At 38.8% G+C, this 22,931-nt stretch overlaps 1 protein-coding gene across 1 annotated transcript in view; it reads right to left on the bottom strand.

The window, feature by feature from the left end:
- Positions 1-418: 418 nt before the first annotated feature.
- ARHGAP15 (Rho GTPase activating protein 15) overlaps positions 419-22,931 on the bottom strand; it is a gene marked incomplete at both ends in the record, with an annotated part of 624,759 nt that continues 602,246 nt past the window's right edge. Inside the window, one exon of the mRNA XM_080689640.1 lies at positions 419-602. Coding sequence (XP_080545766.1) covers positions 419-602 — 184 coding nt within the window. The remainder of the gene's footprint in view (positions 603-22,931) is intronic.

A 22,931-nucleotide genomic window follows, 5' to 3' on the forward strand; every position in this document is an offset into this window, starting at 1 on the left:
GGGTCACATTAAGTAGCAGAGTACCTCACTAAGTTGCTAAGGCTGTCCTCAAACCTGAGATCCTCCTGTCTCAGCCTCCCACGAACTGAGATTACAGGCATATGCCACCACAAGAGCTATGTTTTTAATTTGTGGTACTCTGTACATTATTTAAGAGTGCAAGCCATCCATGATGTGTTCCTAGAAGTACTAGAAGGAACAGAACTAAAAGGGTTAATGTAGAACACATATAGACAAATATTGTCAATTATTTTATTCAAATGTTTGGAACTTAAACACAAAATTATCATTAAGTTTTCACAAAATGAGGCATCTGTCACTTGAAAGGAAAAAAATATTTCAGAAATATGTTTACAGAAATGTAAAAATATTAGGCATCAAGACAGATGTGAACACATTGAGTAACTTGTCTTGTCTGTCAGTCTTGCTCGGAGCCGAAGATCTTATTGTACTCGCTCAGCATGAGCTCTGCAATCTGGTTTTGGTATACCATGTGTATCGCCATGTTCCCGGTTTCATTTTCAGCTCGCAGAAGAGTGGGTCCAAACACAATCCCTAAGCTCTGTGTGGACATGAGGTTCTTGGAGGCTTTGGCCACTATCCTGTGGAGAGAGGGAAATGAGAAAGATTCAATTGGAGTTTGAAGTGAATTGTGGCTCCATTGCAATTAAAAAAAATAATTCCAGCTCTAGAAAAAAACACCTTACAACATTGTTTAATTTTCATACTTTATGGAAACATAAACTATGGCTTTTGAGGAAAGATGCGGCACCTTCTCCAACTTTTAATTCTCTTTATACCTAGCCATCATGGGTGCTCAAGAAATATTTGTGAAATGAATGAATAAGAATGTTAAGCAGCAAACACTATGGTGGAATTAACAAGATTTAGCCTTTGAAGTGCTTTTAGTCAATGGAGGAGACAGGTTAGACATGCATAAAATATATGAGAATCCAAACAATATTAATAGATGGATCCATGCATAATTAAGACTGGACTGCAGACTTAAGATGTGGGAGAAATTAAGCTTTAAGTGATTAGGGTAAGTAAAGAAGTCCTGGCAAATGCTAAGTAGAAAAATGTTCTGTAAGGTAGGTTCTTGGTCTTTAGGTACATGGAAACATTCCTTCTCCATTTTTTTGGACAGCCAGTTTAGCATACTCCTCAATAAAATGCAGACTCCCATAGTGTTTGCACAGGAAAAGAGTCCCATTAGAATCAAAGGACTGTTTGCTCGTATGGCGATTGTATGGAGAGCTGGAATACCAATGAAACCCTAGGATGTGGTTTTATTAAGGGCAATGCCTTGCCTGTTTAACACAAAACTCCTGAAAGGAAAATAAAGCCTCCTCCTAAAAATTGAGCCTTAAAATAATACTGTTTATTTTTATAACTGATGCCTACTTGGTTTTATATCAAAATTCAGAAGCATGAGGTTTCAGTGGTGTTAAAGGAGTAAGGAACACATATGGAAGGACAGGGTGCTAAGAAATCCTACACTCCACATTCTACCAGATGACTGGACTCTAGGGGCATGTAAGTGCGGGCAAAGGGATACTTTATTATAGGACAGTGGGCTTTCCAGCCTCAGAGCTCAGCATGGAAGATTGTTGAGTTGGTTGGACGTTAGAGGATTCTCCTTGTCTGGCTATGCAGAGCTACACAGTCCAGAAATCAGAAGACTTGGTTGATTTCTATCTCTGCACAAACTTGAGTCTCTGTAGCACCACTTCTATGCCCAAAGCCATGCCCTCCCTCCCCTGAAAGAGACTGAGAGGGGCCAGAGCCACCTGTGCTCTGGCTTGTCCCTGCCTACAGCATGGGACAAGTTCATGGCATACAGCAGGGCCAGCAAAGCGGGTTTGTCTTGTATAGACCCAATAGCAATACAAATCAATTATTGTGCTAAGCAATTTTATTATCGAACAGGATTCAGTATGTCTTTTATTAGTAAGAATGTTTAAGGAAGATGAAGGCTGAGGCACAAGATGGTAAAGTGGCCACTGTCACATGGAGTAGAGGTTCCCACCAGGAAGTCTGGATTCAGCACCGTGGGAAGCGTCATGACCAGCGTGTCCCTTATCACCTTTGGGTTTAATACCTGGACTGGTCCTTGCACTTTGTTGCCTTCCACATAACTATCAAGTCTATCCTGAATTTTCATTCCTTGCTATATAATTGTGATTGACAGCCTGGTTAGGGTAAATTTATTATAGGAAAATGACTCAAACTTGGACTGAATATTCAAGATATTCTGCCTCACAGTTTCCCTTTCCTTCTGCAGTCAGTGGAGAGCATTAGCACCTGTGAGCACTGTTGGCATGGCTACGTTTCTGGAAGGGATTCTCATATTTTTAGAGTATCCGTAAGTTATCAGAGACTTCAAATGTAAAGTTTCCTTTGAAATATAAAAAGCTAAGCTACTTTGCTACTTCATTTACCAAAAGCCTGTAAATTGATTTAAGCATCCTCCTACCTGTAGGAAGGGCAAGTGGAATGGGCCTTTGCCCCCCCTTAGCATGCCAATTTACCTCAGTTTAAGCTCTCTCTTGAGCCTCTCCCAGAAGAGTGTATTATAAAAGTCATTATTCACTATAAAGAAAAATGAGCTTTTTATCTTTTCATTTTATTAATTAATTAGTTAATTAATTTTTGTATGGTACTAGGGAACGAATCCAGAGGCATTCTACCTCTGAGCTATACCTAATGTCTTTTTTATTTTTTATTTTTGTTCTGAAACAGAGTCTCACTAGGTTGCTGAGAGTCTAGCTAAGTTTCTGAGGCTGGTCTTCAACCTGCTATATTCCTGTCTCAGCCTCCTAAGTACTGAAATTATAGGTACACACACCTGTGTGCCTAAAGAAGCACCCATGCCCAACTTTATTTTGTTTTATTTTAATATTTTGAGGTACTAAGGATGGAACCCAGGAGCATTCTACCTCCAAGCTACACCCCCAGCCCTATTTTTTATTCTTTATTTTGAAACCGGTTCTCACTGAGTTGCAAAGGGTCTCGCTAAGTAGCTGAGGCTATTTGTGAACCATGATCCTCCTGTCTCAGCCTCCGAATGCTGGGATTACAAGCATATGCCACCACACCCAGCTCTTTTTTATTTTAAATTAATACCTTTTAGGGTACCAACTGACAATTTTACCACATTAGGAATTGTTAAAGGCAAATGTGTATACAAATAGCCTAAGACATTGACAGAGTACCTGGTAGATGAAAGTTGCACTAGCAACTTTACTTGTTGGTAGCAAAGATCTAAACTGATAAAATTTATCAAGCAGAAAACAGAGCTTATGGCTTACAGACAATGGTGAAGGTAGAATCAATGTCATGAGAATATTGAGAGTGTGGTGGTAAATGACTCCCCAAGATATTTAGGCTCATGGGATAGAAGACCTTTAGGGCTTGAAGGTCAGGGAGTCTGAATAGGGAAAGAAATGGTATTAAGATGGACTAATAATTGGAGGCAATTTTACCTTTTGAATTATGTCTATCACTTCAGTTGGTGTCAGAGACATGGAGACTTGGGGTAGCTGGGAGTCAGAACTGAGAGTTTGGGGATAGCTGGAAGACATAGGCAAAAATCAAGGCAGGGCCTAGAGCTGGTCACTGGAGGGGGTTATGAGGTAGAATCTAGAAGACTCTATAGCATTAGAACTCTGGTGAATAGAGGAGTAGTTCAGCTTCTCAGGGGGTTCCAGAAAGATATAGCTAAGTGGGATGCAGGCCCTGAGAAGGATGCAGGGAGGCTGAAATGGGGATGGACTCCTTTTTTTAAAATCTATTTTGTAAGAGTATTACTATTTTTTTTTCTGCTTCATAGAAGACCTAGTCTTAGAATCCAGAACAGGGCCAACTCCAGGGGACTGAGTTTAAATAAAGCAAAGGGCAGGATACTAGCGCTGCATGACTGAGGCCTCTCTAGAAGGGTTTTCCAACTGTCTCAGCTAGTGGGCCATGGAGAAGGACTCCCATAGTAGATTTCTGCCAATATATTACTTTTCTAAATTTCCTGCAGACAGATTACTCATTTTGTGTTTTATGTATGCATAAATATGGGATATTCATTTCAGCTCAAACCTAGGTCCTTTATATCCATTTCTGTAGACATTTTAAAAATTATTATTATTGGGTTTTTTTTTTGTGTGGTACTGGGGTTCCTGAAAACCCTTCTACCTCCGGGCTACACTCCCAGACCTATTTATACATTTTTCATTTGGAAACACGGTCTCTTAAGCCAGCGTGGCTGGCTTTGAACCTGCTCGATCCTCATGTCTCCGCCTCCCAAGCACGGGGATTACAAGTGTGTGTCACCATGCCCGGCCAATTTTTTTTTTTTTTTTTTTTTTTTTTTTTGCAGGTCTGGAGATGGAAACCAGATGCATTTGACCTCTGAGCTACATGTCCCGCCCAATTTTTTATTCTTTATTTTGAAACAAGGTCTCACTGAGTTGCAGAGGGCCTCACTAAGTAGCTGAGGCTGTCCGCAAACCGCAATCCTCGGTTCTCAGCCTCCCGAATGCTGGGATTACAAGTGTGTACCACCATGCCCGGCCAAATTATTTTTAATAACACTAACATGCGAGTGCTTTAATATGATCTATACAAAATTTCAAAGTAAGCCATAGCTTTGTATTCTTGTTATATTTTCATTATTGCAGGTTAAATTTTTCATAGAACCTTGGAATTCTTTTTTTTTAAGTTGGGGCAATAAAGGAATTTGTAATAACTTATTAGAATAATCAGATGTAGTTACAAAAGAAAGTAAGAAATTGTAGATATGCGCTATATGTGCAAATATGTGCTGTCTTGTCTATTTACTATTACAATGTGTGCTTGCTTGTGTATATTTACATACTTATATTGACTTGCAATTTATTTTCTGAGTACCAATAAAACTGTAGTTTATATGTTGAGAAACAATCTTTAGTATAGAAGAGATGCTGAGGGTGAGGATCAGTTGGAGGTAGACAATACCAACTGTTGAACTGATTCATGTTGACAGGCAAATATATTCTCCTAATAAAATTTACATGGGATGAGATCCCTTTCCACTAGACTGTGTGGATAGATATTCCTAGTAAAGAAGGTCTTCACATGGGCACTATCTGGTTAATGTACCGATGCTGTTATAAATTTCATTCTTCAAGTATTCATTAGGAACTTACCTATTCCCTAACCTGCTAGCCTCCCAAACAGTGAAGTGGTTGATTTAACCACATAAGAAATCGACCACTACTTAAATAATAGAGTCAGAATCCCATTCTGCATCTGGCTAAGTTGCTGAGAATCTTGCTAAGTTGCTGAAGCTAGCCTCAAAGCTGTGATACTCTTGTCTCAGCCTCCCAAGTACAGGAATCTCCTGATTTTTTTTTAACCTCACATCATAGAATCGTAACTTCCACTCTCACTATGGGGAGCTGCTGAGCACTGTGAGTATCATTATTTCTGAAGACTTCAGCCAGTAAGATGTATTAGAAGAGAAACATAGTCTGCTGAAAAAAAAAATCCTGCATGGCTTTTATCCCACTTAATTTCTAAGAAAGAAAACTCTGAAAAATAGTACGGTGCACTTACAGTAGCTTTACCCGCACTTGAGTTGTGTCATTGGAGTGAAGGGTTTAACTCAAAAGCAAACATGTTCTTGCCCTGGCTTTGCCTATACCTCCAGCACAGCTGTCACTAAAGTGAGTGCTGAAAGCACCATGTCCATCAAAATGTCAGGCTAGCAGGGCGTGGTGGCACACGCTTGTAATCCCTGTGCTTGGGAGGCAGAAACAGGAGGATCACGCAGGTTCGTAGCCAGCCTCACTGGTTTAAGAGACCCTGTTTCCAAATAAAAATATAAAAAAATATGGGTGTCTGGGAGTGTAGCCTGGAGGCAGAAGGGTTTCCAGGAACCCCAGTACCACCAAAAAAAAAAAAAAAAAAAAAAAAAAAAGTCACGCCCTAGCCGGGTGTGGTGGTACATACTTGTAATCCCAGTATTCAGGAGACTGAAACAGGAGGATCACGGTTAGTGGACATTCTCAAGTGAGGACCTTGGCAACCCAGTGAGACTCTGTTTCAAATAAAGACTAAAAAAAAAAAAAAAAAAAAAAAAAAAAAAAAAAAAAAAAAGGTCTGGCTGGGGGTGTAGCTCAGAGGTAGAATGTTTTTTTATGGTACTGGGTTCCATCCCCAGTACCATAAAAAAAGTCATGCCAAAGTCAAAGGTATGTAGAAATTTATAGGCCACTTTTTCTTAAAGGAAATTCAGAATACATAGAAAGAAGCATTGTAAAGTCTCTGAAGGGTCCTACAGAAACCTTCGACCCACCTTTGCTTAGCTAGTGTCTTCTCAAACTCACTTGAATTTTGAATTTTGTACATAGATTCTTTTTCATGAGTGTCACTAAGAAGTATATTAGAAAATTCTGCTCTACTGTGCTTTGCCTAAAGTATGATTCCAAAACTGTTCTGGAATTTGCACTCTTATGCCAACCTGACTTCACGGCTCTGTAGCCGCTAACTCAGAAAGAAGTGGGTTGTGGCCATTTCTGTCCAGTTACACTCTGGTGAGGCTTACAATCATCAGTCCTCAAAAAAACATAAAACCTTTCTACAGTTTGAGCTACAGTTTAACCTGATTTTGGCAAAGGAGCAGAAAAAAAAAAAAAACCACCAACAACTACTTCTTTATGACAAAACTAAAGAAAAAAAGAACAAATAAATGAGAAATATAAAGGCAAAGAGAGTTGAGAGATTGCTACACAGTTAATCGATGCCATGGGTAAGAAGGTGTAAAAACAACAGGCATCCATTATAAAACAAAAACAAAAACAAAAACAAAAACAGACACAGACATGCTGGCATACACCTGTAATCCAAGTATTTGGGAGGCTGATACAGGAGGATCACAGGTTTGAAACTAGCTTCCCCTACTTAGCAAGAAACTCGGCAACTCAGTGAGAGCCTGTTTCAAAATAAAACTGGGAGGAAGCCGGGCATGGTGGTGAACGCATGTAATCCCCGCGCTTGGGAGGCTGACACAGGAGGATCACACAGGTTTGAAGCCAGCCTCAGCTGGCTCTCAGCAACTTAGTGAGACCCTGTTTCCAAATAAAATGTAAAAGGTCTGGGAATATAGCCCAGAGGTAAGAAGCCTCTGGGTTCCACCCCCAGTACCACCAAAAAAAAAAAAAATAAATAAATAAATTAAAAGGGGAGGAAGAAGCTCAAAGGTAGAACACTCCTAGGTTCAATCCCAGTACCACACACACACATATACACATACACACACACACACACAACACAAGGTATAAAAACATTTAGTTTCTCTATCAATATTTAGGAATTCCTCTTTACATGTGTCTACACACCATTAATTTACTTCTGAGAAAACTCTAGCAAAGATACTTGATTCTAAGCAGCTTTATAAAGCGCTCAAAATTTAGTGCCTGTGAATGCTTGACTAATAAGAAAAAGAGCCCAAGCTGCAACTTTTCTGAGAAAGGCTATTTATTAATACTGCTTAGTTTAACATAGCCTGACAAAAATACATAATTATGACTTTATGAATTTGTTTATAAAATAGCACTTGATGTATATTCAATGTAAAAGCAATTCTTATACTGCTAAACAAAATTCAAGTTTATAAAGTCTTGAAAAGGGTAAGAATTCATTTTCCTGGCAAAAGCTGAAAAGTGATATACAGTTTATACCATAAAAAGAGGAGGAGGAAATGCCAGGGCTACTTTTTGTCAGGTCCAAATGGAAGGAGCAATGATCCATCAATTTAAGATTATTTTAGGAACCTTCTATAATCCAGTGCTACAGATGTTGGACCCCAGACTGAAAAAAAAAAAAAAAAAAAAAAAAAAACTTCTCAAAAAAGCCCTGTGCTGGATACGTTTTTCCAAAAGTGAGCTCAATTGCTAACTCGAAGAAATTTCTTAGCTCCATAAACTCACAGCCAAATGACTCAAATCAAAAGAAAGCTTTACTATACAGCTAAAAAAGTTAATGCTGAATTAAGACCAAAGCATTTAATAATAGTCCGACTCCAAACAGATATATGGATGCAAACGTCCTTTTAAGTTAGCGCTTTACTGTTACCATAGTGACTTGCAAAGGACGTTGAAAGCCACATAATTGCCTGCAGGACAATTCTCAAATTACAGAGGTGTATTACAAATGTTCCTCTCCCTATCTATGGAATGCTGTGATTTTCTAACATATAACTTTAGGATGGCTTTACTTGAATGGGGAGAGCGCGGTGGTAAATGTATTCCTGCCGCCAGGTCACACCTGGCTTGCAAAATATAGCTCAGCCACTGCATGTGAAATGTTAATTGTGACTTTGACCACTTAACTAAAGAGAGGCTGTTAAAAATAGAATAAATTTTCAATATGCTCAGCTTATGTTTCTTATGTGCTGTGACTATTTTGGGGGGATCTATCCTAACCATATGCTTGCCTACCCTCAATTTGCACAAACTGTTCTGCTGTCTACACTGGCCTTTTTATAAGAACTGGAAACTATCAGAGATTCTACCTCTGCCTTAATGTTATATGTCAGAAAAACGCTCAGCCACATTTATATATCAACCTATAAATCAGCTGGTTTAAACCAATTGTAGTTTTCAATTTTATATCCAGATATTGTATCATTATTATTTCCAAGATAAGCTTATAACTATCATTCTAAATGGGAATTATTTCTTGATCATGACATTTTACTTTTAAATAATCTTTAAAACTATGCATATATAATTCTTCCAAAGTGCATTCTAGCAAAGGAGCCTTATATAGCAACTGCATATTGATAGCTAACATGTCCTGATTTTTTTCTTTTATTGAACTACTTTGTACAAACTTCAATGCAGAAGACAAAACATTTTAAATTATTCACTTGTTTCACATTTTATTGATTGACATTATAGAGATATACTAAAGCACCTTTAAAATAATATTCAGACTATCTAATAAGATGACAAGGACTAAAAAATTAAAAAGTTAGTTCATAGGCTTCAATTAATGACTTCTAGTCAAAATATGTATTTTGTTGGACAAATAAAATGGGACATCAGAGCCCAATTGTCCAGTTAAATGTCCTGCCATATTAAATATCAAAAAGGATCATTAATAGGGCTTATTATTTGTTGAATGCCTTCTATGTGCTAAGCACTGGGTTTCAGATATATTACAGTTCTTAAGAGCAGATTTAAACATTGGCCTTAACCTTTTTCTGATTTTAAAGAAAGATAGTCTATTAAAGAACACTTAAAAAGTTTAAAAGAGTATTTTTTTTTAAAGAAGCACTGGCAACTGAATATAAACATCTATTCTTGCATAAAAAACCTACTCTGTACCTACTATATATTGGACACTATTTTTAATATTGGGGTAGTTGCGGTGAGCACAGTAGAGTCCCTGCCTAGATGGAGCTTGTCTGTCTTTCCTCTATATCCCTGCTGCATTTCACATCTGCTGATTCAACTAACTTAGACTAAAAATACAGGGAGGGGGAAGCTGTGTTTGCTGAATATGTATAGACTTTTATTCCTTGTTGTTTCCCTGAACAATACAGTAAAACAACCATTTACATAGAATTTACATTTATTAGGGATGATAAGCAATCTAGAAATGATTTAAAGTATACAGAAGAATGTGCATAGGTTATATGGGAATGCATCATTTCATATAAGGGATTTGACTATCCAGGGTGTATCTGCAGGGGTCCTGGAACCAGTCCTTCATGGATACTGAAGGATCACTGCAATCTCGGGGTGGAGGACAGAAAACTAACAATACACTAATCAATATATAGTGTGGTATCAGGCGCTGAGATACATTAAGAAAAATTCAGAAGAACAGAACTAAGTTGTGGTTCTTTTGACCACGGGGTGATTTTTAAAATCCTGATGGCCTTGAATGTATCCTCAGAGTCTCTCTTTTACTTGGTATGGGCAGAGCCTGGCTGTTCCCACTTTTAAACAGTCCCCAGGTGGGAAGTGCCATTTATTAACAAACAGGGTGCTCAGAGAAAGCCTAAGGAAGGAAGATTTGAATCAAGGCCTGCTTAGGTACATGAATCAGGGGAAGGAGAATCCCATGCAGGATGTGTAGGCACAATGCCCCGGTGGTGAAGCTGTGCTCGACAATTCTTGGAATTCAGAAGAGCATAGCATGGCTATAGGCCAGAAATGGAGGGGAAGAAAGTAAGAGAGACTGAGGGGGATATAGGGGTCTTGGTAAGGCTGTGTGTGTGTGTGTGTGTGTGTGTGTGTGTTACTGTGAACTGAACCCAGAGGTGTGTTCCATGACTAAGCTATATTCCCCAACCCTATTTAATAAAAAAAAATGTGTTTTTCTGGGGAATTGAACATGTGGCGAGGGATTCTACCTCTAAGCTACACCTTTGGCACCATTTATCTATTTATTGAAATAAGGTCTCACTAAGTTACCTCCCATTGGCCTCAAACCTGCAATCCTTCTGTTTCAATCTCCCAAGTACTGGGAGTCTGCACAGCATTTTGCAATTCAATTCTGAGTGATAAGAACCATCTGAGCATGGTGGCTCATGCCTTTTATCTTAGTTCTTGGGATGCTGAGACTGAAAGATTATAGATTGGGTGATAGCCTCAGAATATAGTGAGACTCTCAGCAACCTAGTGAGACCCTGTTTCCAAAAAAATAACAGGAGAAGGAGAAGGAGAAGGAGAAAAAGAAGAAGAAGAAGAAGAAGAAGAAGAGAGGAAGAAAGTGTAGCTCAGAGTTAGAACACCTCTGGGTTCAATCCTCAGTACCAAAAAAGAGTGATAAAAATCTATTCTTATGTTTTAAGCAAGAGAATGACACAACTAGAATTTGCTTATATAATTTATCTATACACATATTTGAGAAAATAACCTTTATATAATTGTGTACCCAGCATTTTTTTTTACTTCTAGCATGAGTAGTTACCTTGTCTTGTATATGTAACTGATATTACTTAGCCATTACTTTATACGGGACAGAATAGCTTGTACCCTATGATTATTTAGAATAAGAATGATTGTAAACTTAAAAAAAAATCTTTCCATGTACTTTTTTTCTAAATTCTGGAATATTTCTTTAGGCTCTCATTCCAAAGAGTGGCAATTTTGTCCTCCTTTCCTCTCCCACCACCGGAGGCATTTGGCAATGTCTGAAGGAATTTTCCATGGTCCTGACTGGGGGAGGCGGGAAATTGCTACTGGCATCTAGTGGATAAAGGCAGAGGATGCTGCTAAACATTGTACAGTGCACAGTACAGCTCCCACAATAGAGCTCAAAACTCAACAGTCCTACTGCTGAGAAACCCTGCAGTAGGGGAACGGAGCAGGTCAACGGGGCTCTATCCTTTCTGTTCCTCAAAGTAATTGCACCTGTATATTAGAACAAATTCCTGGGGCTCCACCCCAGATTTCTGATTCAGCAAATCTGGGGAGAAATTTGAGAAGCTGCATCCCTAACTAGTCCCCAGGTGGTAACAATACTTGCAGGTCAGTGCCCCGCACCCTGAGAACTAGCCCTGATCAGTAGGTTTGACTCTTCCTTAAAATGTGGTAACAGGTGAGAGGGCCTATTGGTCTTTATAGCATTACCACCATTTGGTATTACTCATTAAAAAATAATTACTGTAGTTGAAAAATGCTTTGTAATTCTTTTACCTTAGGATTCTTTGAATTTAGAAAAGTCAACAAAAAGGACCAGCAGCCATGTATAATTTTTCTTCTGCGAATATCTCCTACCTCTTTTCTATTGGGTATGTAATTTTGTTTAATAAGTTTTATTTATGTAATAAAATTAGTGCATAGACATTTTTTGTAATAATGGGATTTGAACCCAGGGGTATTCTACCTCCAAGCCAACACCCTAGCCCTATTTTATTTTTAAAATTTGAAACAGGCTCTCTCTTACTAAGTTGCTGAGCATTTTGCTAAGTTGCTGAAGCTGGCCTCAAACCTGGAATTTTCCTGTGTCAGCCTCCTAAGCACTGGAATTATAGGTGTGTATCACTGTGACCAGATAGTGTGTTTCTTTTTAAAAATGTACTAATAAAAAATATCCAGAATAACAAGAGTAAAAAAAAAGCCTCTATTTCCTAGTGAAACTCTTTTAAAAATAAATAAAACTAATAGATGGATGTTCCTTTCAGATATGTATCCATAAACTTATCATTATATATAATACAATAAAATATAATATATATTTGTATATAGCAAATGTGCATATATACAATATATGCACTATTTTTCTTTAAAAATAGTGAAATAATAAAGTACATAAAGTGGTATAATTCGCTTTCCCCCCCCCCTGTTTCACTATATATCATGGCATCTTTCCAAGTCAGTACACTTAAAAATACCTCCTGCTTTTTAAAACGTTGTTACATTTTATCATATGGAAATACCTTAATTTATTTAACCATTTTCTGGCTGGAGGTCTTTCAGGTTGTTTTCAATTACAGACAATTGCTATTACAGGCAATACTACAGTGGGCATCCATGTACAGATGGATTTCTGAGATTTTATGTATTGAGAAGAGTAATTTTTCATTGTTTTTACTGCACATATACATTCCCAATTCTTTTGTTCGTTAATTTTATTTTACTTAAGTTTTTATGTAGTTATATTTATAATTATTTATTGTTAAATTTCTACCTTTTATAATCATAAAATTTATTGATTTAAAGAGATCAAATACCATCAAAGCCTTCTAGGTTTTTTATAATTTCATTTTTAATATACCCTTTTACTTATCCTAAATATATTTTAGCATACAAAATAGGTTGTAATATAAATTTATCTTTTTCCTGAAGCTAGCTTATTTCTGCAGTAAGATTTGTTAGATTAACCATCCTCTCCCACTCATGTCCTAGCTCTTGTGCTCACTAATTTGTTCCTTGCACTCATGGCCACACATGTGCTTGGCCCATCCGACTCCACTATGATCTCTGTGTGTGTTTTAAACAACTATTGACTGTTTAAATCAATGTGACTTTATTATATATTACAAATATTCCTTCTTTCACTTTTTTATTTTCTTCATAAGTGAAAATTATTTTTCAGGTGAACTTCTTCAGATGAATCCAAGGAAGATAGCATAATTCCCTCAAAGCCACATAGGAAGTAAGTGGCTGGGCCTACCTAGATTAAGATGCAGATCTATGTTATTTTGGGATATGGATCTTCTTTCCGTAAATAGGTTCATGTGAGGCCTGAGAAAGACTTTGGAGGGAAGGGAGCCAGTCAGCAAGAATCCCCACTTGGCAGATTTTGATTTTTGAATCCCTAATTCACATCCACGGATATTTCTCAAGTGAGAAAGGTATTCATATGGAAGAAAAATGAAATTAATATGTATTACCTTTTTCTCCAGATTCACACAGTTTCTTAAACTTCTGAAAGCATTCATTTCTCATTGTGAATAGAAATGCACTTTTGGTGAAATGATGGAGAATATGAGCTACAGTTTCTCTAGGTGTTTCCCCTTACATTTAAAATGGCTTTAGATATTTAACCATCTCAAATGTAAAATTAATCTTGATTTTGACTCCCTGAGCTCCTTTGATATACCAATCTCCACTGACATAGTAACCTCCCTAGAAGACACTGTATTAGAGCATTTCAAGGGGAAAGGTTATGAAATATGTCACAGGTTGGGAGTATTTTTAGGAAGAAAACAATTTTAAGACTGATATTCTCTACCTGAATAGACATAGATAATTTTAACTGCTTCGTTTTCCAAATGAAGCAGTTAAAAAACTACCATGTGTTAGGAGCATTTTATACAGAATATTGAGTGTTACACATGGACCAGCATTAATTAAGCCAAGCAGAATAATGTATCTAATTACTCAATGGAAAATACAGAACTTAAATATTTACCTTGTGGTGTCAGATAAACCTAAAAGGAATACTATCAGTCTTCAGAATTCCTCAAGCTGTCTTCTCTTTTTCCTTTTTCATAAATGTAAAAAGAAGAGTTCATTTCCTTCTCATTCAGGGCATTTATATAATACCTTTGTTGGTTTTCTGGAAAGTTGTCTCCTTGTTTTAAAGGTCCCAGGAGGCGGGGCATGGTCCTGCATGCTTGTAATCCCATCTTTTGGGAGGCTGAGACCTGAGGATCACAGGACAGCCTCAGCTACTTAATCCCTGTTTTGCAAGGATTAAGGACTTTTGCAACTCACTGAGACCCTGTTTCAAAATAAAAAATACCCCCCAAAATATGGGTTACAATTTGGGTCATTGTTTAGTCTATGCTAAATTTTACTTCCTGGGAAAAAAGTAAGTTTTAGATACCTTCTATGGTTTTGTGACTTTAAGAGGGACACTATCAGGCCATTAATCAGCACCAGGTGAGGGTGCAGAGTGATGCGCTCCTTAAAGGCTGAGCACAGGAGTGAAGGTGGCTGCTTTTTAGAAAAGCACTGTTAAGGAAGCCAAATGGCTGAATGCAGACAGCCATGAAATGGACAGAAAAGTCTCTGTCTCTGTCTCTGTCTCTGTCTCTTGTCTCTCTCTCCATCTCTCTCTCTCTTCTCTCCTTTGTGGTCCTGGGAATTGAGCTAAGGGATGACTTTCTACCTCTGAGTTACACCTTTAGCTCATTTTATTTTATTTTTCCGTACTGGGATTTGAACCCAGGAGCATTCTACCTCTGAGCTACACTCCAGCCCTATTTTTTATTCTTTATTTTGAAAAAGGTCTCACTAAGTTGCGGAGGTCCTCACTAAGTAGCTGGAGATGTCAATGAACCTGTGGTCCTCCTGTCTTTGCCTCTCAAGTATTGGGATTACAAGTGTACACCACCAGATCCAGCTTCTCTTTATTTTTTATTTTGAAACAAGGTCTCAATAAGTTGTTGGCACTGGCCTTGAATCTGTTATCCTCCTGTCTCAGCCTCCCAACGATTGGAGTTATAGGTGTGACGACCATACCCAGCTAGCAACTGTTCTTACAGTCCAATTATTAGAATTGACCCAGAGACTCACTTTGCTTACACAAAATAATTAATGCTGTGAAAATAGAAAAGGCTACTTCAACCCAGTAATGAATTTATATTTTGTATGGAAGACTTAGGAAAGGCAGACAGGTCCAAATAAGAAAATAAAAATCTCTCATATTCCTACCACTTAGATACTACTGCAACTAATATTTGGTACAATTTCCCCCCTATAGGTACTGGAGAAGCAGTAGCAACATGTATCAGTGTTAATAAATATTTCATACATAAAATGACCACGAATTTCCTATCAGGATAAGTATTAGGCTAAGACATTTGGGATGGCAGGTTGAATGACCTTTGAAGTGAGGTTTGGGCTTCCAAAGTAATGATGAAGGAATGGATATTCTGGGAAAGGCAAAGTGTCATTGAGATGAGGTAGGATGCGATATAATAATGAAAGTTTCTGCCCCACTCCTGCTATACTTCTTGCCTTTCTCAGATTCAGGGCAAAGGATGATACAGCAAAAAGGCAGAGAAAGTGCTTTAGTTTTTTTCAAGGCAGAGTATTTGAATTGCAAAGGACCTTGCCAAAGAACCTAAAAACTCTGAGCCAGAGCCAGCCTAAGGCCTAATCGCCTGAAAGGTAGGTGGGAAGGTGGAGGAGAAGCCAGGCTACTCAGTTGCCAGACTAGGGTAAGATTTTCCAGACTGGAGGAGGGAGGGCTGACACTTTTATGAAGTTCCATGGAAGTGGCCCCAGTTCTGAGTCCCTTTTTGGCTTCCTTTGCAGATACGCAGGCTGTTGGAAGGTTTGGGGATTCTGTGATAAGGCACTTCCATATTCTTCTTTGTGGGGAAAAGAACTAGTGATAAAGATTCAAGAATACCTCATGCTCATCATATGTTGTACCAAGAATAGTTAAGTAGACGTTGAAGCATGTACAGGTGGGCAAAGGTGACCTAAGGTGGCTTCACAGAACACTGTACCACACAAACAATGACTGGGATCCAGATCTGAGAGTGCAAATTGGGGGTGATACCTGAACACTAGATAGGAATGAGTAGCAGACTGCAGGGGTGGCAAAAGCCAAGACTACCCTGCTAGTCTGCCTCATTAGATTTTCTCTAGGAGAATGTAAACATCTCAAGCAGAAAAGGTGATCTGGTTTTTTTTTTTTTTTTTGTGGTACTGGGGTTCCTGGAAGCCCTTCTACCTCCGGGCTACACTCTCAGACCTATTTTATATTTTTGAAACAGGGTCTCTTACGCCAGCGCGGCTGGCTTCAAACCTGCGCGATCCTCCTGTCTCCGCCTCCCAAGCGCGGGGATTACAAGCGTGCGCCACCACGCCCGGCGAAGGTGATCTGTTTTTGCCTAGACCTGTATTCCTAGACCAAGATTTGTTTTTGTCTTACAGTACTAGGTGCTCAATAAATATTTAACAAAATACTGGGTAAACTGATACCCTCCTCACCCACACTAAATGCTTAGGATGTATGCAGTCTTTCAAAACAAAAATATCCCTCCAAATATCTGGAAGACTGTTGGAATTGACTAAATTTCAGTCAGTAGAAGAATGAGGCTTTGAGAGAGAAATTAGCTTCAATTATGGCACAATATTACAATCTTTTGCACCTGAATTGTCTATCTAATCTGAGAAAACAAGAACATGAGGGTGAAATTGTAGAGGGCCATTATCTCTCAAAACCTTGTTAGGAGACTGTAATTATTATCTTTCCTTCCTATATAATATCTGGTCATCAATACCCAACATGGACCCTGTTTGAAGAAACTGGCACGAGGAGGTTAGAATAGAGTGTATTTTTATATGGTTTCTACCATGGATGGTTTGAAATTAATGATAATAGCACCATTTTTCTTGGCCATATAAAATCTGACCATCTAATTCTATATCAGGTTAAATGCTCAAAGTATTAGCAAAAAGAGAAGCCTTTTCACAATACATACAGTGCTTTGCTCAAAGGTAGAAAATTATTTTTTGCTTTTACACATATAAATGAATCATATGCGCTGTGTTAGAGGAATGAATTGTGCATTCCTTATATGTTCTTAAAATATGAATTCTGGGCTGATACATGATTCTATCGCCTAGCACACACATCTGTGATCATCTATTGTCACAAGTTCTAGATACAGGCTGAAGTGTCTCATTTTTTAGAACCCCTAGCAAGCATTATATTGGGTTTAACAAAAGAGGCTCCTAGTCTCCAGGCTGCTAAGAAAATACTGCTATAACGATCAATTTGATAGCGATGGTGGCTGTTTCAGATGCAGAAAGGGTCACTCCAAACCACCTTAAGGAAAACTTTCCTGAGGGAAACACTTCAATGGACATGATGTACACACACAAATTTAAAGTTATCAATGCCATTCAAGGTATTCAGCATGGGAAAGTGGGGAGGAAGAGGGAGTGGAGTGGGAACTGGGGGAGGTCCAACTTCAATGACTGCTGTATGCATATATGCCTCTATCACCTAGAACTTCATCACGATATACAGTTACAATGCACAAATACATACATACATACACACATACATACATGCATACATACATACATACATACATAATCAAGTCTGTGTGCCTAGTTGCAGAATTAGCAAATGGCCACCATTTGTTTTTTATTCAGGGTTTGCCACAATTTCAATGAGCCATGCTGCTCAAGGCCACTGAGTGGCCAGGTGTGGTGGTGTATACCTGTAATTCCAGTACTTGGAAAGTCAAAACAGGAAGATTGAGCAGGTTCGCGGACAGCCTCAGCTACTCAGTGAGGCTCTCTGCAACTCAGTGTGTAAGAGGGACCCTGTTTCAAAATAAAGGATAAGAAATAGGGCCAGGGGTATAGCTCGGAGGTAAAATGCCTCTGGGTTCAACCCCTAGTATGGCAAAAAAAAAAAAAAAGACAAAAATAATAACAACAATAAAATAAAAAGGACTGGGGTTATAACTTGGAGGTGGGATGTCTTTGGGTTCAATTTCCAGTACTAAAAAAAGGAGGGGGTGGCGAGCGCTGACTGATCCCACTGTAAATAAAAAGAGTGGGGCAACTTCAATAGGCTTCCTGTATTCCAGACCTCCCTGCACAGCTGGATGGGTTTTGTTCTGGGTTTGAGTGTCGGTTCCACTTATTTCTATATTCAATCTTGTTGCTGCCACCTCCTTACCTCAGGGGATGGACCTCAACAACTACTTTCTGTGTCACACTGTGTTTCAAGGTCTTTTCTGGAGGACGTAGCCTGTAATTGGTGTTCCTAGGAATTGGTCCAAAAGAGCCAGAAGTAAGATGGAGATCTGGGGTCAGCTGCTACCTGGCTGGCAACAGGAGTTGGGCAGTGGTGGCCGGTGGATCTTGCCTAAAGTGACAGCTCAGCTCAATTGTTAAAACTCTCACTACTAGCAGGGTATGCTGGCGCACGCTTGTAATCTCTGCACTTGGGAGTCTGAGACAGAAGGATCGCACTAGTTCGAAGCCAGCCTCAGTTACTTAGTGATGCACTCTGCAACTTAGTGAGACTGTTTCCAAATAAAATAGAAAATAGGTCTGGGAGTGTAACCTGGAGGTAGAAAGCTACTGTTTTCCATCCCTAGCACCCATGAGAAGTCCAATCTCGGTTCACTAAGTTTTTTTCAAAAATGGACTTCTGCCCTGTTTATTAAACATTGTAACTACAACTGGGCATCAGGGAATTTGGAGGCCCGATGTGCATCATCTGGGTAGCATGTACATTACTCCCTGTCCTCATTTTGTAAAGCATCCCTACCTCCTGGATGTGCTCAGGTTAATTACGCCTGCCTGTACAGTGATTCTTAGCCTTGACTGCTGGTCCCTGGACCCAAGAAACCCAAGTGCCCAGGAAGCAGCAGTAGCTAAAATACTGCAAGAAGATGTATCATTCTAATATAGTGACACAAACAGAATAGCATTCTTATTAGCTGCCTGTTTATTTTGCTCCTGAGAATGCCATGTTCTATTAGCCACCTTCATAACTCTCTGAGAGTCAGGTCCCTTGCCTTCCCCGCAGGCCTGCTGCTGGTTATTAAAATCGCATCTACCTGCTTCTAGCAATTAAGCCCCATCACCTGACCTCTATTATATCAGTGTCTTATCATCCCCATTCATATCAGTGAGCCTAATTTGGTAATGTGTTCTCCTGTAGTCAACCCTCATTTACACAGGAAAGGCTCCTATAATCACAAACAACTTTACAGGGTGTCAGTAGGGCTTAGCAAGAGCCTCTCAGTTTCACTCACCTTGCAGTTCCTATCCACCATGTCTCTTCATTATTTTTAAATGCCACATGTATTATACTCACTAGCCTTCTCCATAGATATCTCCAACTCATCAATAGTGAGAGGGTTTTTGATGTGTGTGTGTGTGTGTGTGTGTGTGTGTGTGTGTGTATGTGTGTGTGTGGTGTTAGGGTTGGAAAACAGGAGCTTGCAGGTCACCTCTCTAAAGTTTTCTTTGTAAAGGTTTTCTTGGGAAGAGAAGCTTCCTGTAGCTCTGAGACAGCTGATATATATATATATATATATATATATATATATATATATATATATATTTTTTTTTTTTTTTTTTTTTTTTGCAAGTCTAGGGATGAAACTCAGAGGCATTTGACCTCCGAGCTATACCCGCTGCCCTTCTTTATTTTGAAACAGGGTCTCACTGAGTTGCAGAGGGCCTCACTAAGTAGCTGAGGCTGTCTGTGAACTGCGATCCTCCAGTCTCAGCCTCCCCAATGCTGGGATTACAAGCGTGCACCACCACGCCCGCATTCCTAAATATATATATTAAAATTGGATTTGAGAAAAGATGGACTGTGGTAGACAGGAGATGTGCTGCCCAGTTCTGTCTTTAAGGAAGGGTTCATTGCTAACCACCAGGTGTTGGGCCTGAAGGGCTGGCTTCAGCTGAAGAGGCCACTCACCCTATGACATAGCCCACGGCCAATGACTAAGAGCAGCAAGTGTGTAAGGGGCAAGCTGTTTGTGACCTGGAAACAACCATGGTGAGCCTGAGTCTCCAGAGCTCTTGCAAGCTGGCCAGGCTTGATGAGCCCAGATTATAGTTTGACTTTTCTTTCTTCCCCATCCTGCTCTCTTTCTATTGATGTTAAGGATTATTGGTGCCAGGTTAAGTCCAACCTGTGACAGTAGGTAGCCCTTAGCTCTAGAGAGTCTGAGGAAGAAAACGCATTTGGGAGAGAGAAGATTTGAATTTCATGAATTATTCCCTTCAACTTGGATTTATGCTTCATAATCAGCAGAACTGGCATAAAATCACCTGTCTGGTAGTTTGTATTTTCCTAGCTTTTATTTAGTTATTCATTTATTTTTGTGGTACGGGAGATCTACCCAAGGGACGTTCTACCTCCGAGCTATACTCCCAGTCCTTTAAAAAAAAAAAGTGTTTTGAAACAGGATCTCACCAGGTTGCTGAGAGTCTTACTAAATTGTGGAGGTTGATCTCAAATCTGGGATTCTCCTTCTCAGACTCCAAATACTGGGATGATCGACACAAGACACCATGCCCAGCTGTTTTCTAAGCTTTTTCTGGATCTTCTAGGGTTGAGATTCTCAGTCCTCTCTGCCATTCATGGAGGGTTCAAAAGCACATAAGCACATCAGTGTCTGGGAATCACCACAGAGACTCTTGTCGTTGAACCAGAGGGAGGCCTGTGGTTCTTTTGTGTCTGGGAAAAGAAGTGGGAGAACCATGGCCTTAGAAAAAAAATCTGAGAACTGGCATCTTTAGCTCATTTTATATGTACTAATAGTGTGACGATAGAAAACTTTCCTCAGTTCTCCGAGTCTCAGGTTCCTCACTGAGTAGTGAAGTTAATGGCAAAACTGGCCTCATGCATTCTTTTGGAAGATTAAACTTAAAAAGTTTCTGAAACTCCTTTGCAATTGTAGAAATATTAATTTTTATTAATTTGCTTTCTGTTGATTGTTATTTTATAAACAAGAAAAGGGAGAGCCAGGGCTCACTGGTTTTCTCTCTGGCTAGAACTTTTTGCAGAGGAAAAGGGCTCTGGCTTGGCAGTCTAGGGTTAAGGCCCAGGCCTCTGAGTTTCTGAGTTCCATAGATGAGTGTCACATCTGGTATGACCCAGGGTGAGGACTTGGTAAAATGATCTAAAGTCACACTGTTAAAGTAAAATATCAAGGACCGAGCTCCCTACCTTTCTATCCTTCCTTAGTTTATCTACTGTTAGCTGTGCTGAGTTTTCATTTACACCCATATTTCTTATGATGACATTATATGTTAGTCATAAATATAATAATAGAGATAAAAGAGATTTTGAATTTAAAAAACACTATATAATTATCACATGCAGTGATTATTAAATGTTGAAATAATGACTCTTATCCCATTAGAGCTAAATCAGATGATTTGTGTTCTTTTGCTGAGTAAAGGGTGAAACTTTGTAGGTAACATAAGCCATTTTTAAGATTACATGAACCAAGCATAAATTAAACAATATGACACTAAGGCTGAGATAATGTAAGCAAGCACCAAATGAAACATTTAAGTGAAATCAAAATAGAGCAATGCACTATTACCTCCTCTTACCCTGTCTCAGACATACTGACTTAATGTGGCATCATGAAAGAAAAGAATAAAATAAAGAAAGTGAAGGATACATGGAGAAACACAGATCATTTTAGTGTGATCATGACCAGGCCATTCATATTTCTTGCATAGCCTGGAAACACTTTCATACGTATTGGTAGATGTGACCTTTAAACGTTCCTTACTTGCAAAAAGACAAATGCTCTGGGAGCCAAGCCTTTGCTGGTAGAATCACCGGCTCTTCAACTGGAGGCGACTGCAGGGAGAGTGCAAGCTGGAGTTGAGTGGACGTGTTTCTTATTCTTTACATTTTCAGACTTTGGGGGAAGCTCTCTTGACAGCTCCCTGATTTCTTTAACACAGCAAATCTTTAATCAGTCGAGATATGTTAAAATGTGATTTTTACAGCGAATTGACCTGAGTTGAGTACTTGAGTTGAAATGTGTATTTTTTTCCCCCGCAAAAGCTGACTTGTAGGGGAAAAAAAATCAGATATTCTATGATATACTTTGCCTTAGTGACAAGATGTTTTGGGGGAAATCATCCAAGCTTGAAATAAAATCTTTATTGAAAGTAATTCTACATTCATGCCAGTCAGATACATTGTCGGATTAGACCAGATATCCCAGGGGGAAACTACGGTATATGTACCAGGCAGAGTTGATTATTTGGACCTCCTGTCAGTTCTTAACTTCCTGACAATGGCTGAAGCATTCACAGCCGCTACAACTCTGTTTTCATCTTTATTTTGAGAGAAAGTTAATACAGTTTACCTTAACTATGCCAAATGTACTGGAAAATAACCCGGTAATAAGATATACCCCGCCTACTACGTAATATCTGTGTGGAGGGAGCATTTAGCTGTGCATTTTAAGGAAACAAATATAAGCAGCAAGTGACTGAAAGATATTGTGATTATTTTTTCTGCTTGAACTTTAAAATTTACTTGGCAAAGCCTCCTGTGCGCTGCCTTAAAACCAGTGTGTATACATAATCATAGGGCCGTGTAAATGGCTTTCATTGCAAATTCCCTTCAAATGGTAGGGCAGCCTCTTTTTTCCCCCTATTAGATTAATTCAGTTATCAATGTTATTTGGTGTCAAAAAGAAAGACACAGGTGTGCCAGGTGACATTTGTTTCCACTTAAAGAATCACAACAGCTTAGATGTCACTTTTGAAAAGGTCATAGAATTGCTTTTTTGGACATAACACAGTAACCAAGAGAGAAAAAAAAAAGCATAATTTCAAAATTGGAATTATATTTTGATTCATTGTGAAGACAACTCTATACTGTGTTTGCTTAGGAAAGAAAAAGACATTACACAGAAGATATTTGATAAGAATCATATTAATTGAAAAATGTCAGCT

The sequence above is a fragment of the Muscardinus avellanarius genome (genome assembly GCF_963383645.1).
Source record: "Muscardinus avellanarius genome assembly, chromosome: 2".
In the NCBI taxonomy this organism is placed as follows: Eukaryota; Metazoa; Chordata; class Mammalia; order Rodentia; family Gliridae; genus Muscardinus; species Muscardinus avellanarius.